The 18,262-nt window shown below is 31.3% G+C and overlaps 1 protein-coding gene and 1 long non-coding RNA gene across 6 annotated transcripts in view; both read left to right on the forward strand.

Annotated features, from left to right (window-relative positions):
• Pkc53E (Protein C kinase 53E) overlaps nt 1-18,262 on the forward strand; it is a 72,925-nt gene that overhangs the window by 14,535 nt on the left and 40,128 nt on the right. For all 5 annotated transcript variants that reach the window (XM_080169029.1, XM_080169026.1, XM_080169028.1 and 2 more), the window contains exons 5-6: nt 10,243-10,274; nt 16,249-16,331. In XM_080169029.1, coding sequence (XP_080025155.1) covers nt 10,243-10,274; nt 16,249-16,331 — 115 coding nt within the window. The remainder of the gene's footprint in view (nt 1-10,242; nt 10,275-16,248; nt 16,332-18,262) is intronic.
• LOC145325979 (uncharacterized) lies at nt 1,211-2,513 on the forward strand. The gene is made up of 3 exons (XR_013881692.1): nt 1,211-1,288; nt 1,401-1,445; nt 2,446-2,513. It is a non-coding gene; the product is annotated as an uncharacterized LOC145325979 (long non-coding RNA).

Below are 18,262 nucleotides of genomic sequence, written 5' to 3' on the forward strand. Positions count from 1 at the left end.
TGACCTTTAGGATATTCTCAAAATCTTACTTAACCTAAACTATGAATTAAAGAATATTCCTGTCTCATTAATTATGTCTACACTGGTAGAATTAATTCTTGAAAATATAAATGGAATTTTCTTTTTTCTTAAAATAATATACATTTTGTTTCCTTTCTTAACCACGACTTCAACACTATATCAAAGCAATTTCAATGAAAAGAATATCCTCCTCTCTTACAAACTAAGATAACAGGAATATGTTTTCTCGTATTCATTCGAATCCGGTGGATAGGAACTGGTTCTGATGAATACGAAAAACTATGTCTAGCATCGTATTATACCCAGTTTTCTACGAATATAGAAATGTACAATCATAAGATTAAAACTAGTTTTTTTAGCCGGTGCCTTCGGCACCACGGGGCTAAAAAAACTAGTTTTAATCTTATAATTGTACATTCTATATCCGCGGAAAGCCGTTTATAATATGATACGAGAAATAACTATTAAAATTTCCTAAGAAAAGATTTACAAATCTTGAAAGTGATAAACCTGTTTGTAGAATTCTTCTTAACGGGCATCAAAGAATTATGTTTTCAAAAGAAAATGGATAAATCTATGAAAGTTTGAATAGGCTCAAGGGGGATTTGCTAAAGAAGATTTATATTTTGACCAACTTTATTCTATTCTATTAAGGAAAAATAACCGAATTAAATTTTTTACGTTAAATATCTAGAAATTATTTTGCATGCAAATACTATGATTAATATTTATATATTTATAATATACTATCATAATATAAAATTTGTCTTTTGTATTATATTGATCCTAAAGGAATTTCCATAACTATTGTACTTCCAGTACACATGAGTACACTAGGCAGTCAAGTGATTCAGCTGTTTTCACCAACAAATCAAGGAACCACTTATGACCATTTACTATTCTATTGTTATTGAGAAAAAAAGCAAAAAAATTGAAATTGCAATTTACTTTCAATTTGTTTGCTTCATAAACCTATAATTATAAATCAATTACATCTTGATTTTCAACAAGTAGTTTAAAATATTAATCTACATTGCATGGTCTATTAAATATTTTGATAATTGACAAATCAAGGCCATTTTTTGAGTGCAATGCTTAATTTGAATAAAGTGATGAGTTTACAAAATCTGAGTACATTAGTTATTAAAGTAGTTGTATTAACTGGATGATGAGAAAGTGTTGGTTTATTAGATTTTCAGTGGTGCCAGCTCTTCAAGCTTCGGGTGGTATAATCAGTTCTTCAATCAATAACATCTTTACTCTTGAGGCAACAGATTGATTTTGATTTCTTATTTTCATTATGGATTTCTCAATAATCTTTAATTTTGCAAGGATATTACTTGATATTTAATTAAAGCAATAAACTGTTGATTGTTTAGTCTCCAATTGTAGTAACATCAGAAGATTCGCCACTTTGGCCACTGGTTATTCAAATTCATATTAAATAATATTTATACAAATGTTATCAAAGTAGGCAAGAAAATGATGAAACCTTAAAAAAAAGATTTAGGTCTTCCAAAGCCTGACTGCTAGACAGATGGACAAAACAATTTATAGACAAGATGCACAAGTGTAATAGGAATCTGAACTAAAACTTTCAGTGGTTTCAATAGCTTCCAAGAAAATTGCATTTTTCCCATTGTGTTTCGGACTTACTGATGGACAGACAAAGTAAATTCTATAGTAGCTATATAAATAACTTATAAATATTATGCATTTAACAAGCTTTACCACCAATGATACAACTTGCATTATTTACAAGAGTTAATCAAATATATATCTACTTATGGATTTATCTATTATGGCATATTGGAAGAGAAGAAAAAACTTATGTGCACAAAGTTGTGATTAATGTCTGGTTTAGTTTGTAATTGATGATATTATCTTCTTCTCAGAGAGATGGAGAGTAAAGTTGCACTGACAATTATCTTATACATTTGTCTGATCAGTTAATTGATCAATCTCTAAAAAAACAAGTTGGATTGACTTACAGATTACACTTTCGTAAAATTCAATTATTAAAAAAGTATGAAATTTTATTCAATATTAATCATTTTAATTTGAAACTGAGGGATATATTTTTTGAGATATTCACTCCCTTGTTAAATGATCCAATGGATTCATTGTAGAGAGATTAATTTTTGTTACCTACTGATAACTAATGTTCCCTACCTAACAATGTTCTAATTATGTATGCATTACAACTTTATTGATTATTTCTATTCACCTTTACCTTTAGATATTCCATCTTTAAGGGCAAAATATGCCCAGAAGCATTTTTTTCTCTCTAATTATGTGTTTACAATTAACAATACAGTATATTCATTCATGCCCTAGTTTATGCTGGCTAAATAGTTTAGCCCCTAATAAAGAGCATTAGTCTTGTATTGTATGAATTTGAATACATGGTATGTGCCTATATAGTGTGTACCTGTTTCTCCACCCCTCCATGTCTGGACCAGGACTGGCGCTCTGCGCCGCAAGACTGTCAGGAAAATTTGCAATCAGTTATTTTATCAATAAGAATCTTAAAATTAATTCTGTTAGCTTAATTCTGGATAATTGATTTTTAAAGACACCCAATAAAAAGAGAATTTTATTTAGATTTAGGTACATAAGCAAATTTCTATTCTAGCTGATTAGGATATTAAAATACGAATATATTCAATTACTTCAGTTCTTACTAGTGGCTTCGCCCCTAGCCTCTAGAAGCAAAGTTCTAAGAGAATAGAAATCAAGGAAAGTAGTACACATGATACACAGTATTTGTGTATTTCCTGAGAAGCACAGAGTTGTCGGTCTAGCAGTTACCAAGATCTAAAGCTTTAAATAGACGGACAGAAAGATATCAAAATATTTTGTAGTATAAAAACCAGCGGCTACGCCCACCAAGGCCTGAAGAGTGTCTTAAACTGTTCAGTTGGTGACTTCTCGTAGAACACAAACAGACTTACAGACTTCATGTTACTTTTATAACAGTATAAAATTCAAATTCAAGTCGGTTAAATGTTTAAAGCAGTTAAAGAATTTAAGACTCAGCAAGAAAATATATTTATGTAATTAATGTTTTAATGGTTGTTAAAGAATTTTACACTTGCAGAAACTAGAAAAAACATGTCTGCACAAGAAATTAAATGGACCTAGTAGTGAAATAGTAGTGATTGACATTTTTTGCTAAGATAATTCTTAATCTGTCTACTGTCTAGCCCCAAAGTACCCTCTTTAGCGCTGATAACAACCCCCCCCCTACCACCCCCCCACTAAAATATTTTTAAAATAAACTGAAAATAATGGGGTTTACTAGTTTTTTGTTTGTTTATAACTAAAGATTATTATATTAGGTAATAGTTAGGAGTAAGACACCGCAGGTATAGTTCCAACAGGGTTAATACCCCCGCCCCCGCATGGGTTATGCCTAGAATACCCCCGCCCCCGCATGGGTTAGGCTTAGAAAAATGGCTCCTCTCAAGTAAAAATCAGGGGAATTATGAATATTGTTCACTGCTTTGCATAAAGAATGAATTTTAATGATTCAGCATATTTTTTGCTTGTGTGAAAAAGAATTGCAGAGACAAAATGTTGAACTCAGCAAATTAATAATTTCTCTTAAATAAAATTAACCAACTTGGTAGGTTAACTTAACATATTTTGAATTTAGCTATACCATCCCCTCCTCAAAGGTCCCCTCTCCTCATTTTTTTGAAATTTTCTGTAGGTTTTCTTTCTTTAAAGTGCTCTAATTTGTATATTAAATATATGTTGGGGTGGGGATGATAGGATTGAGTTATTTATAAATAAGAGATTTTGTCCACAAATTACACAATAGTATTTTAAACTAATTCAGCTTGGTTGCTTTTTTGTAAAATAGGATTCTACAGTTGATATTTCTTTGTAAGAGTAATCAAAGGCATTTGAAGATTTGAAGACTCATGTAATTAACAAGGATGACAACATCCATAAGAAGCGAAGCACAAAAATTGGTGGATGGGACTGACCGTCATTGTTGTTTTCTTCAAACGACGGGAAATTCTATTTTGATATCTTTAACTGAAAATTTTTTGAAAATCGGACTAAAAACACCAAAGATATGGGGGAAAATGTAGAAAATATAAAAATAGCCAAAAACCTGCAAAAAGGCAGTCTTACCTTCATTGTTGTTTTTTTAAAACGACGGGAAATTTAATTTTGATTTCTATAACTGAAAAAAATTTGAAAATCGGACCATAAACACCAAAGATATGGGGGAAAATGTAAAAAATATAAAAATAGCCAAAAACCTGCAAAAAGGCAGTCTGACCGTCATTGTTGTTTTCTTTAAACAACGGAAAATTTAATTTTGATATCTTTGACTGAAAAAATTTTGAAAATCGGACCATAAACACCAAAGATATGGGGAAAAATGTGGAAAATTAAAAAATAGCCTAAAACCTGCTAAAAAGACGTCCGACCGTCATTGATGTGATGTTTTATAGTTAATTGTGCTACTTAATGTTGGGAATGTTGTCAAAAAATTTCAGCATTCTATCTTTTATAGGAGCTGAGTAAATCCCATTTTCCCCATAGCGTTACGGATGGACTGACGGACGGACGGACAGACAAAGTGAATTATAGAGTACCTTCGCTACTAAAAATAGAATATAACTGCTTGGCAATTTTTAGAGTTGTTCAGAAACACGAGGAAAAAATAAACATTTTGATCTCCATTTACAAACCCATCAGGGGGGTTACATTAGCTGATCAGCACTGCTATTTTAAAAGAAAATCAATCCTTTGATAACAGTAACAGGATGTACTGTGTTTGTTTATCTCACTAATATTCTTTTACTTTATAGTGAAGAATTTTTAAAAAATATGTCTCTAGAGAGAAATCGACCCTGGAAACAAACATTAAAAGAATAAAATTTAATTGAAAGTAAAGGGTCGCCCCCTCCCTACAGTGCCTCTAGAGTCCTCTAGATTCGTAACTGCTACTAAAGTTCTTCGACAACCACTTTAAATTATTTTTAAAAACCAAGATCTTCTAGTGAAGAATAAGACAATTATAATAAACAATTCCCTTGTGCATAATACCAATAATAATTACAAAACAAAACAAAAAAACAAATGATATTATAATAACATATTCTTCTAATATTTGCATAAAACTATAATAAGAATAACATAAACATAATATCTATGTCTCCCTTTCTCTGTTTTCTCAGAAAATATAATGTGGTGTTAGAAAATCATATTTATCGACACAGAAATACAAAACGGAAATTAAATTGAAATAATTTAAAAGTTAAACTAATCTTTTAGTCTGTCAGTCCAAAAGATTAAAAAAATTTTTTTTCATTCTATATCCATCCTCTCTTTGTTGTTCTTCATTGTAAAATGATTAATGCTTAACCCCGAGGGGACCCTAACTATGCGTGTCCTATAACTGCGGTACCCTAAACATGTAGGTCTACCCAGTACCCAATAAAACCTAACCTGACCTAAAAACACAAACACTGAAAGGGAAACCGCAGGAAAGCATTGGAAAACTTTAAAAATATTAAATTTTAAAATGTCTCAATGTTTATTTTTAAAATTTTGATTCAGTTTATAAAGAGGTTTTTTAAGCAACCCGTTTTCTGCGGTCACTGTACTGATTTTATTTGGTAAATACTTATAATAAAGTAAAAGGATCTTTGTCTGTGTGTCTGTATGTCTGTTTGTTTGTAACGAAGGATCTCGGTAACCGCTGAACCGATCGGGTTCTCCTTAACAGGGTAACCTCTCATAGGTCCTTGAAAGGTTTATAACTATTTTGGGAGAGGATACCACCACCCTCCTAAGAGAAATCGCCCCTAGAAAAAATTAACCCCTTCCCCAAAAAAAAGTTTTTTAAACTAAAATTTTAAAAAAGTATATAATATTTGTATATATATATATATATCAAGTTATTTTTTCGCTTTTTTGTCAGGGAGGGAGAAAACATTGGGGCTGTGGAATACACTAGTCCCCAAAGTTTGATTATAACGTTTTCTTATTCGGGACTTACATTGAATTTTTATTGTTTGATTCATTAAGTTAAGTGTCAAATCTTTTTAAACACTAATTGTTATCTACAAAGGGTTAATTTTAAATCATCATTTGAGATTTACATCAATTTATCGTCCATTGTCTTATACCTTAATATTCCTGCTTTTTGTATTAATACGGATATTAATTTTGATATCCTTGGTGTAATAAACAAAAGAATGCATAATTTTCTATCCTTCTTTGAATATTATCATCCTTGTTAGTGTATTCTGTATGCATAAAAAATATCATAATTGCAAGGTGTCATATCTTGTCATAAAAACATAATATAAGCGCAGTGCACATTTAAATACCTTGTGTGCGTTTGTAAACATACAAATAGAGAAAGAAATGGAGAAAAAGTTTATCACTTGATCCTGCAATCCAAATATGTATGTAAAATCTTAAAATCATCCTGAACTTGATTTAAAGATATCTATATTACAAAGTAGCTCAATGTCTGTCCGTCCGTCCCTTAAGATCTCGGTAACCACTGAACCGATTGGATTCTACTCATCATGAAATATACCTACTGGTCCTGTGGTGGAATTAGGCTATCTTCTTGGGGGGGTGGGACACCCCCAACCCCCCAAAAAAACAAAAAAATCTCCCTCATTTTTAAAAGAATTATTTGAAATTAGTGGTGGCAGCTTCAGAGGTACTTATTTTTTTTGAAAAATTACCTTAAATCTTACCTCCCTTCATACTTTATTAAATTGTTGTACTGCTTATGGATGTTATCATCCTAGTAATAAAATATATATGTATACATGAAATATCTAATTTGATCTAAATTGTCATAATCTGTCAAACTTTAAAAAGGAATTCCTAGCAGACGAACCCTTCTATTTATTTAAGGTTCTATAGTTATACAATTCAATTCAATAATACGAGCAAAGAAATTTTTATACCGTACGATATAGTTTACCCAAGGAAAGCTTTATCTTTAAAAATGGTACTACGTCAAACCCTAGATACGTCAAACAGTAGATGCGACAAACGCTAGACAGACAAACAGTAGACAGACAAACCCTAGACACGACATACGCTAGATACGACTAACGCTAGAATGCGACAAACACTAGAATATGACAAACGCTAGATTTTTTCTAAAGGCGACAAACAATAGATACGACAAACGCTAGAATTAATCCTTATAAAAAAGTAAAAGGATGTTTGTTTGTCTATACCAAAGGATCTCGCTAAATGCTGAACCGATCGGATTCTCCTTAACAGGGTAGCTTCTCATAGGTCCTGGGAAGGATTGTAACTAATTTGGGGGAGGGTACCACCACCCTTCTTAGATATTTTGCCCCTAGAAGAAATTACCCCCCCCCCCCCAAAAAAAAAGTAATATTTTAAAATATACTAAAATAAAAAATGAGGTTGATGGGGGGTCAAGAGTTTTATAAGAAAGTTTTCTTATTCGTTGGCTAAGCAACTTTTGGCACTTTTATGAATTTGATTGGTTGGTTTAATAAGTTGAGTGTTCAAACGTTTTAACCACTAATTTTATGCTATAGGGGATGTATATTTTCGGCCATTATCTTATCCCTTTAGATCCCTGCATTGATAGTAATATAAATTTAGTATTTATGAACGAAAAAATCTTTGAATATTTTTTTAAGTTTAAATTCCAGCGTATGTCGCTTCTAGTGTTTGTCGCTCTTTAAAAATTCTACTGTTTGTCGCGAAATTAAAAATTCTACTGTTTGTCGTAGTCTAGTGTTTGGCGCATCTATTGTTTGTCTGTCTAGCGTTTGACGCATCTACTGTTTGTCTGTCTAGCGTTTGTCGCATCTACTGTTTGACGTATCTAGTGTTTGACGTAGTACCTTAAAAATATAACTATTCTTAATTAATTTTAAAATAACTACAAATACCAAAATATTTACACTTTCTAACCAATAATATGACCGGATTGTTTCTCCTCTGTTTTCCTATTGGTAGATTTTCATATTATGTATCTAAATACTTTATATCTATTATATATAATTCTATACATACTATGTGATATAAACATGATTCGTCTGCTTTGTAATTAACATAAAACTCCATACATACATAGTAACCACGGATATGATAATATGATATATATTTAATCTTCTTCCATATATGTAGTCCTGTAGATTTAATGGCTGGTAACTATTGGGGGAAGAATGGGTTGTAGAGTAATTAAATCACCATTAGCCTCTTCCTTCTTGCGATGTTTTTCTCTACTTATAAATCGAAGCTTTTCTAAATATATATTATATAGTCGGTCATTTCGTCCGTCCGTATCGTAAATTAAGGCTCGTTAGAATTGTCCTATCGATTTATTTAAAATTTTTGGAATGTGGATTACTAGACAATTAGGTATAATGTCCATACTAAGGATATTAAATGTGTTGGTACTCAGGATGGGAGGAGTCAGTGGGCTGTTTATTACACAAGTCCCCAAAGTTTTATAACAGCGTTTCTTTGTTCGTTGGCTTAATTACTTTCATTGACTTTTGATTAATTTGTTCATTAAGGTGAGCGTAGAAACGTTTCAACCACTAGTTGTTATCTTCAGAGGGGTAAATTTTGTGTATCATTATTAGGGATGCACATCAATTTATCGGCCATTGTCTTATCCCTTTAGATTCCTGGTTTTTACGGTACATCCGTCTGTTTGTCTGTCCGTTTGTTTTGTTAAGCATTGCTTTTATAGGTGTTTAAAACATCATGTGGTTTGTTATTGCTGCGCTGCTAATGATCGTTTCTATCCTTGTTAAAAGTGTATCTTCGTTATGAATAAAATGCCATATGCTGTTTAGACACACGCACGACAAAAAAAATTCAACGTTTAATTAAAATTTTTAAAAGCTTAATTAAATTTTGCGTTTTATAATCTTTTAATTAAAAAAGAATAATTTTGCTCTTAAATTATTTAGACGATTATTTTCAAGAATCTGCGTCCCTAGTTTTAAATCTACCCTAGACGAATTCAATGCTTACCTAAAAAAAGTAGACATTTCTATACAGTAGTTGCTATGCTAGTAAAGAACAAATATACACACATCTCAGAGAATGATGGGACACCAGTCCCCAAAGTTTTACAATCATGCTTCTTTTTCGTTGACTTAACAACTTTGGGAACTTTATTGAATTTTGATTGATTGAGTGTTCTAACGAGTTAATTTTAATCTACAGAATGGGCAATTTTGAGTATCATCATTGGGGATGTGCATCAATTTATCGGCCATTGTCTTGCCTCTGCATACATCTACCGTATTTTTGTTCTTAATTCAATGCATCATTCCTTAAATATGGAGTAGATACGCCGACTCCAAATTTTTCATACTGTTCGTATTTTATTTGAGTAGGTATATGTAAAGTGTAATTAAAAGTATTGTTGCTTGGACATAATAATATCACATGTCATAATATTTTCTAGGATATGGGAATATGCGAATTAAAAAAAATTATTGTTTGCTTAGCAACATCAAGAAAACAAACAGTCTTTCTCCAGGTTTAACTGGTTGTTCGTCCGATTGTCCAGAATTAATCAGTATTAATCCAAATATCCAAATTTTTGTTGCTAAATTATTTTCCAACTGTTCTTTTTTACATTAATTTGTAAACCAAAGCCAAAGCCAACATTTCGATCAACTAATCTTCATTTTACCTATTTTTTATTTTTTCTTCGTATTTAGCTTATTTTAACTAATACTTTATTTTGTGCAACTTATGATTAGTCAAATTATAATATGTGTATTTAATATGTACCATGTCGGTATTGTCTTATCAAAAATATATTAACTTATTACATGCAACTATTTAGATTTTCTGTCTTCTGTATTTATATTTTTATATATTCATGTACTCGTTATTATAATTTATGCGTGATATTCATTAAAAGTGTATTAAAATTGTAATATATAATAAGCATAATAAAGCAAATATTTCCCAGTATGGATTCTCAGCCATACTGAAAAATTATGTATAGCCGCGTATTACTGACAATTTTCAACGAAGATTGAAATAAGAAAATAAAACTAATACCAGTTTTTTTAGGCCTTTCCATCGGCCCCGGGGCTAACAAAACTTGATTTAATCTTATAATTTTTCATTATAATATCTGCGGAAAGCTAACTATTGTGCGATGGGATAAATACCTATTAACAATTTTCTGAAAAATTATTTTAATTTTAGGGGATTCGGCAAACAAGGATTCCAATGTCAAGGTAAGATATTTTAATAGCAGTGGAGTCTTTTGTTTCTTTCATACAGTTTCTTTCTGTAACCAATTTTACCTAGATACGGTACCCAGGGATCTAAAGGGATAAGACAATAGCCGATAAATTGGTGTACATCCCCAATGATGACACACAAAATATCCCTTCTGTAGATAAAAACTAGTGGTTTAAACGTTTGTACACTAAATTTATTAAACCAACCAATAATAATACAGTAAAAGTCTCCAAACTGTTAAGCCAACGAATAAGAAAAAGTTAATAGTATTATTTTGGGGACTAGTTTAAAAAACAGCCCATTGTCTTAACTCTCTCTGTCTTTTTAGTAATTAGAAATACTATTCATACAACTTCAAATTTTAAAACGGTAAGGAAGAAACTTAGTATTCTTAGCTACTTTTCAAGATAGATGGATGAAATTGTATTTTAAAGGTGAATTAGAATTTTTCGATTGCAATTTAAGAAAACAATCTGAAAGTTCTAATATAAATTTAGCTGCAAAGTCTTTTTTCAAAATTTAAATATTCCCCTTCATATGTCTGTCGCCGTTAGCCTATTTGGTTAATGATAAATTTAGTGATAAGTCCTTTTCTTCATAATTATCTATGTATAATATATTTTGGTGAACATGGCACCCTCTTAAGTCTAAATGACATCAATAATATTAATTTTAAAAGTAAAAGTAAAGAAATTTGTAAAAGAATAACGACAGAAAATGTTACTTGAAAAGGATAAAAAAATATATAATATGATCAACCTTGTACAGTTCAGCTAGATGTATAATGAAACTAAAGAAATCTTTTTTTTGTAATTTTAATTATAATTCTTTATTTGGATGTTGTCATTCTTTTATTTTATTTAAGCTTTAGTTTCCCATAATCTTTGTCTCTCCCCCTGATAGAGAAATATGCTAAAATGTGCACAAAACGCATTCCATTCCATACCAAACATTTTTTTCACATGTTTATAATTAACACAAAGACTTTTTTAGCAGTTTTTTTTTAAAGGAATGTGCTCAAAATGCATACAATCTGTCAAAAAAATAAATGCATATATTTGTTTTTAAAACAATTAAAAGTTCAAAACATTTATGTTTTCTTATGTTCATAAAAAGTCTGCCTGCCACCCAATATTTTGTAGCACAGCTTCATTAGTTGTAGATAGTTAAAACAGGGAGTTGTTCAGGGACGTCCGTGCTTTTTATTTTTAGCGGGGTTAAATGAGGGTTTCAAGGGGGTGGGGGTGAACACCCCTTCAACCTTTGACGTCTATGCAGATTTTCATAGTTTTTAAGGGGATGACTGGATAGACTGACGTCTTTTGTTGTTAAATATTTCAGTTCTTTTTATAAAGAAAATTGTCCTACCAATTACATAGCTATGTTTGATTGTATTTTTTAGTCGAACTCGCAAGTTTATATGAACACTAAGATATATAAGTTTTCCGGAATTTTAAAGTTAGGGGGAGATTTAAAATCTGCATCAAATTTTGAGGATTTTTTATAAAATTCGTTTTTTCTATAATTCTTTATCTAAAAGCGGAAATGCAATTTAGGTTAATTAATTTTGGCATCCGTGATTGGTGGATTTAAAAAATCTGCGCTCTGATTGGATGGCGTACATCATTCAACCAATTAGAGCGCAGGTAGTTTAAAATCCACCTATCCTATTGGTCAAAATTAATTAACTTAAAATGCATTTCCGCTTTTAGATAAAGAATTATACAAAAAACGAATTTTATAAAAAATCCTTAAAATTTGATGCAGATTTCAAATCTCCCCCTAACATTGAAATTCCGGAAAACTTATATATCTTAATGAACACCTTGAAAAGTGCATTTAATTTCAATTTTTGTTGGTTTGTGATTTCATGTGAGAACAGCTGTGTGTGGGTGAGAGATTAATTTAATATTAGGGATGGAAATAATTCAGCTGAATTTTAGTTTCCGATTATGTAAGTATCACCCTCATCCTATCTCAATATTCACTACTAGCTAAAAAAGCTTAAAACTTCCAAAAAATATCAAAATTTGAAAAATTAATATTTTGAATGTATTATAAATCGTTTATACATAATATCGCTTTTTCCTTTGACCGGATTAGCTGAAAATAGTTGCAATATGTAGTAAGGTTATCTGTCGTACAACTTTGGAAATTAGGGAAAAAATAGGTAATCAATTTTCAGTTGATCTATATAATACATATATATAAAGGGTGTAAATAAAATAAAAACGCTCATAATTTAAACCCTCTTATTACAAATTAAGAAGGGTTTGTCTTTTTCATAGAAAGACTAAACCATCATAAGTACTTAAAATCTTGAATATAGACCCCTAGTTTTTGATGGGGCATTATAAAGACCTTTCTATAGACACCTTAACTCAATCCTAGACGATTTGGCATAATAAAAGACATTAAATATTGAGGAATAACAACTCTGTCTTTCTTTTGAGTTTGATGGGCATGTCTTTTTGATGCTAAATTGGCTGGAATTAGAAACTTGAATAATAACTGTATTTATCAACACAAAGAATTTAGTTAAGAACCATTGTCCCATCTCTAAACCCCTGAGAATCACCCATGGAAAATCAGTTAAAAGGATTTAGTAAATAAATTACAAACTTTTTAATATTAAAATATTACTTTTTCTAATCTATTTTAGATGTTTTTACTTAAGAACATCGGAGTGATAAACTCCATCTTTCTATAAAGTTTTATGATTGAACAGTTTTTCTGTTTTCAATCTGATATTTTTCATACTGTATCATAACCACTCAACGTTTAGCACTTTGAAACATTGTTCTACTCTATGCCAGGAGCCCACCTACCCTTTAACAAGGATTTTTCCGTTTGTATCTCACCAAGAGTGATCATTCATACGATGCCATACGATCATTTGATTAATTTTCGTTTACTTTAGTTTTACAGGTGTTTTATCAAAGGGATAGTTGCATGAAGTACATTTAACGAGTTTGATTGCAAGCATAAGTTACCATCTAACATGTAAAATTTTGTATTACAATAAATATCAATCAATTAGGCACCACCAAAAAAGTCATCATGCTGTTTTTGTGAAAACAGGACAGCCCTATAAATTGCATATATGAAAAAAATATTATTTTCAAGTTCAATATTTTTAAATTAACATGGTAGAAAATTAAAATTCTTTCAAATATGTCCTATAGATGTAGTTTAAACTATTGAACAGATAAAAATATGCAGTTCATAAAATTCAAGTTTAAATGCACTTCGTACCCCTTTATATTTCAGTATTACGTTTACATTTTTGTAATATATTTCTAAAACTGTAATATCTAGTTTAAGCTTTTTATTGCTGCTCTACCAATGGACTCAATTGTTCTAGGAATAATGCATTTAATATGAGATTGAAAAGCGCAAGATAAATAGGCCTTTGCAATTTTAAAATTACACAGGTGCTTTACTGCAGGAATTGGGGACTAGGATTCATAAAAAAGGGATGATGCAGATGAGACACTTTTTGTGACCAAATCTAAAACACAAAGGAGGTCTATCATAAAAAGGGTTAGAGAGTCAAATTTCGCGAGAAAAATCGGCGGGTTTTCGGTTTCGTCTTCATTTTTTCACAGTTCTACCTCGATTCCAATCATTCCAAATGTCAAACTCTGTTTTTTTTGGTTGAGTTCCTTTGTGTTTTAGGTTTGGTTAAAAAAGTGTTTCATCTGCAGTTCCCACTTTTTGTTTTACCTTTTTTCAAGAATAGTGTTATAATGTTTTAGTAAAAAGGAATGTGCAGATTGGCTAAGAAGTTATACGTGGATGGATATTAAAGATACGCTAAAATGTTACAGATTTTTTATTCTCAAATTAATAAATTTTTGTCCCTGTCCTTTTATTCTGACAAGTATGAGATGTTTGTACAAAACATTGAAATTAAATTATCTAAAATGGATAACATTTAAGTCGATGTTAAATTAAGAGCTCCCCACAGGGACTGGATACAAGTTATCTGATAATAATCTAAAACCATTGAGAATACACTATACAGGGAGAGGAGGGGATGTGTGTTGTTGGGCTTGTTGCTGATTTTTTAAATTTTAGTTTGCAATATTAAAGGAACATTACCATGAATGTTGAAGAAAATGCATATGGTGATACGGTTAAAAAGTTTAGAGAATGTGTGACACAATTTCATTTATATTTTGCACTCTTTCTTCAAGTATTATACGTTGGACTGTTTGTCTGCAGGGAGTAAAGGAGGGGACAATGGATCGAATATTCAATTTTTAGGAGTCTCAGACTTTGGGGACTGGCTTAAAGGGAACATGCAAGAATTTAGCAGTTTCTAACCAATCTTGGGGACCAATTATGAATGACGTCACGGAAAATCATGCATGATCTCGCGGCAAACTAGCGCGTCAACAAAAAGATAAACAATAACAAGCAGACAGAATATTTTGATTTTGAAAATTATTTTGTAAATTGAATCATTACATTTTTTATATCTAATTCTTGTTTAATGTTAATTCATTCCGATTAGTGCGTTGTAGAAAGAAATTATATTAAAATTATTAGTTATTATGAGCAAAGCCTTCCTATAATTAGCTCCCGCACATTTGTACGTCCGTAACGGTTAGCTCTTTTCGTTACTTTAGACATGTTAGATGTTTCTTATTGATTTAATGTAAAGGCAAAAGTTTTTTGTCTTTAGCTTAATATTTCTGTAATTAATGATCCGATTAATTTCAAAATTTTAGGGAAAATTCACGAAGTCCTGAGTTGTTCAAGGTTTGTTTATCATTAAAATCTCAAGATGGTGTTATTTTATTTTTCTGTCCTGGATGCTAGAGGCGCAGATAACAGTTATCCTAAGATATGTTACTTAAACCTTAAGATCTTTAAAATTAAGATGTACTTATGTTCTCAACTTTTTTATTTATGTAGTATGAAATTTTGACGCAAGGTATCTCATTTTTATTTCGTTAAATGAAATAACTTGAGTTTAAAGTTCTGTAGGAAGGTAATTGTTTTAGTAAGTTTTAAAATATAATTATTTAAAGCTTTTTCATGTCTAAGCTTTTTAATAAATACAATAAAAAAATTTGGGTAAAAGATGTTGTAAAAGTAAAATGGTATGTTTCCTTAATTTTCCGAAGTTTAAATAATAACAATTATGGTAATGTATTGTAAACAAGGGTTTTGATTTCTAGAATCAAAGGCTTGTAGTAAAGCATCTGTTTAAGGATGGTGCATTTCGAATTAAAAACAATTCAAAAAGTCAAAAATTTCCACTAAAGGTTGCTATATTGCAAATACTTGTTTTATCTGGAAATATCTGGGTTTTCAACCTTAAAGGGTCACAACTATAAAATTGAATTAACTGCCCATTGTCCCCTCCCTTACTCCCTGGTTTATCTGTCATGCCTTTGTTATACAGTATCCTCCTACAGGCAAATTATTTTGCTAAGAGGGGTTTCTATTAATTACCTCAAACGGGCGAGGCTACTGTCCTTGACACTCTAACGTCAGGTTCAACAACCCAGGTTAACTAAGAAAGCCAAATCCCTCTTTTTCTGTATTAGGTATTAGGTCAAGTAACACCCATCAGACAACCAACTATTTGATTAAACGACCTTTGTCTGAAAGTCCTAACTGTGCATGGTAATGAGTTGCGGCCATGACATTCCCTCTGCTCTATTTGTGTCGCGCACCTCACATAGCAGCAGTAGGGATCATTTTTAATTTATCTATGGCGCGTTATTAAGTCGAGATTCGAATTTTTCACCTCCCCAACGAGGGGCGGTTGCGCTACGTGTTGAGCCACGGTTACGGGTCAGAAAGAAAGGTGTGTATAATAGCAAATTTCTTAGGGTCTAATTCTTAAAATTCAGACCTTTGTGAAGTTTCTTATGGAGCCGAACAAGTTTAAAGATAAAAAAACAACCAGACAGACAAACAAACTTTTTTACTACTTAAATTTTTTTTCAGTGTGCAGTTTTGTAGTCCACAAGAGGTGCCATGAATTTGTTACATTTGTTTGCCCTGGCATCGACAGAGGAGCTGATACTGATGTAAGTATGCTTTTTCCAGTATGGCTTCCAAGCCGATTAATATCCGCTGGATTAGAACCGGTTTTAAGCAACGCTTAAAAATCATGTATTGTATTATATCCAATTTTCTACGAATATAAAAATATTCATTCATAATGTTTAAACCAGTTTTGTTGGACCGTGCCTTCAGTTTTAATCTTATAATTGTACATTTTTATTTCTGTGGAAAGCTGTTTATAATATGATGCGATAACCAACTATTATTATTAGCCAAGTAATTTGTAACGAAGTTACTCTATAATTTCCTTTTTCCCTCTCTTCTGTCAGTCCATAAATTTTGAGAAATATGTTATTTTTCTTGGCTTTTATTCTAGATAGATGGCTATTTATGTGTGATGATTCCATATAACAATAAGCATCCAATATACTATTTTCTTGTCCGTCGGTCTCTCCATCATGCTTAAAGGTTTTGATTTTAGAAGGGGGGGGGGGGGGGCCCGGGGGGGCGAAAGTGACACTTTTTGAAACCAAAACTAAAAGTCAAAGGAACTCAACTAAAAAAAGAGTTACAGGTCTGAGATTTTGCATGGCAGTTGCTTTATAGGGGTACAATATGGAACTGTGAAGAAACGGCGTCGCAACCGCCGAAAACCGCCGAGAAAAGGCAAAAAAATTCGGCGGGAAACGGCGGTTTTCGGCGGTTGCGCCGCCGTTTCTTCACAGTTACATATTGTACCCCTATAAAGCAACTGCCATGCAAAATCTCAGACCTGTAACTCTTTTTTTAGTTGAGTTCCTTTGTTGACTTTTAGTTTTGGTTTCAAAAAGTGTCACTTTCGCCCCCCCCCCCCCCACCCCCTTTAATAATACACGTAAAAGATTTTGAGATTTTTTTTCCAATGATTGAAACAAATGCTCTTTAAATCACCTTGTCCTAATTCCCAACTTCGCTACTTATTAATGTTACCTTCTTTGTTGCATAGCACCTCCACTATACAACTAATGTTCGGCCGTTTGTCATGGTCACTCATTTCGTGCATTTAAACAATGCAATAAATATGTCTCTAATCTTCAATTCAATCTGTAGTTTAAACTTTTAGAATATTTGCTTTATGTAATACATTTTTTAAGTTAAATTTTTTATATTTAAAAAGTTTCTTCAATAGGCTTATTTAATATATTTGCTTATTTAATGTTTAAATGTTACAATTTGTTTTAATATATAAAGCTTATTAATAATTATGGCAAAAAATACTGAATATTTATGCTCTGAAATGTATAAAAATGACAGGAGTTAGAGGTAAAAAAACCCACAAAAATCAATTAATTTAACTAATTATATAAAACCAAAAGGATTGGTGGTTTATAAAGGTAATAACTGGAATGGGTATGCTGAATCAATTATACTAATACAAATATATGAAATATACATAATATTTTTTTTAATAAATACATTTATAAAATCATTATTGTAAGAACATTATTTCCAAAAGTAGCGCTTTTTTAACAAGCAAAATAAAACTAAATAAATTTGATATTTACATACCTAATACAAACTGATATTTTTTAAATATCATCAAGTTAATTTTGTTAAATGGTTAATTAACCCAACCCCCTGGCAAAAAAGGGGGGGGGGGTGTATACAACCCTCCATCCCTCCACACGCTCTTGACAAGAGTTTACAACCCCCCTTAACAGCCAAGGTTGTGTCAAGGTAAAAAAGTCAAATCCCGATCCTGTTGTCTGTATTACAACCCGCTTCGATTTTCGCTTAAGGGAGTGTCAGAATTTTTCGGTGCGCTTCGCGCACTCTCCTGGCAAAGCCCTGTGCACGCCACTGTGGTAATGGATTATTTGAAACTATTTAATTACTAAAATCAATTCTAGACTGTATTACAAAAATTTGTAAAGAAATTTGTATATTGTCATTTTAAATTTTTCACCCTGTATAT

Source organism: Acartia tonsa, chromosome 8, assembly GCF_053477335.1.
Source record: "Acartia tonsa isolate MP-2025a chromosome 8, ASM5347733v1, whole genome shotgun sequence".
In the NCBI taxonomy this organism is placed as follows: Eukaryota; Metazoa; Arthropoda; class Copepoda; order Calanoida; family Acartiidae; genus Acartia; species Acartia tonsa.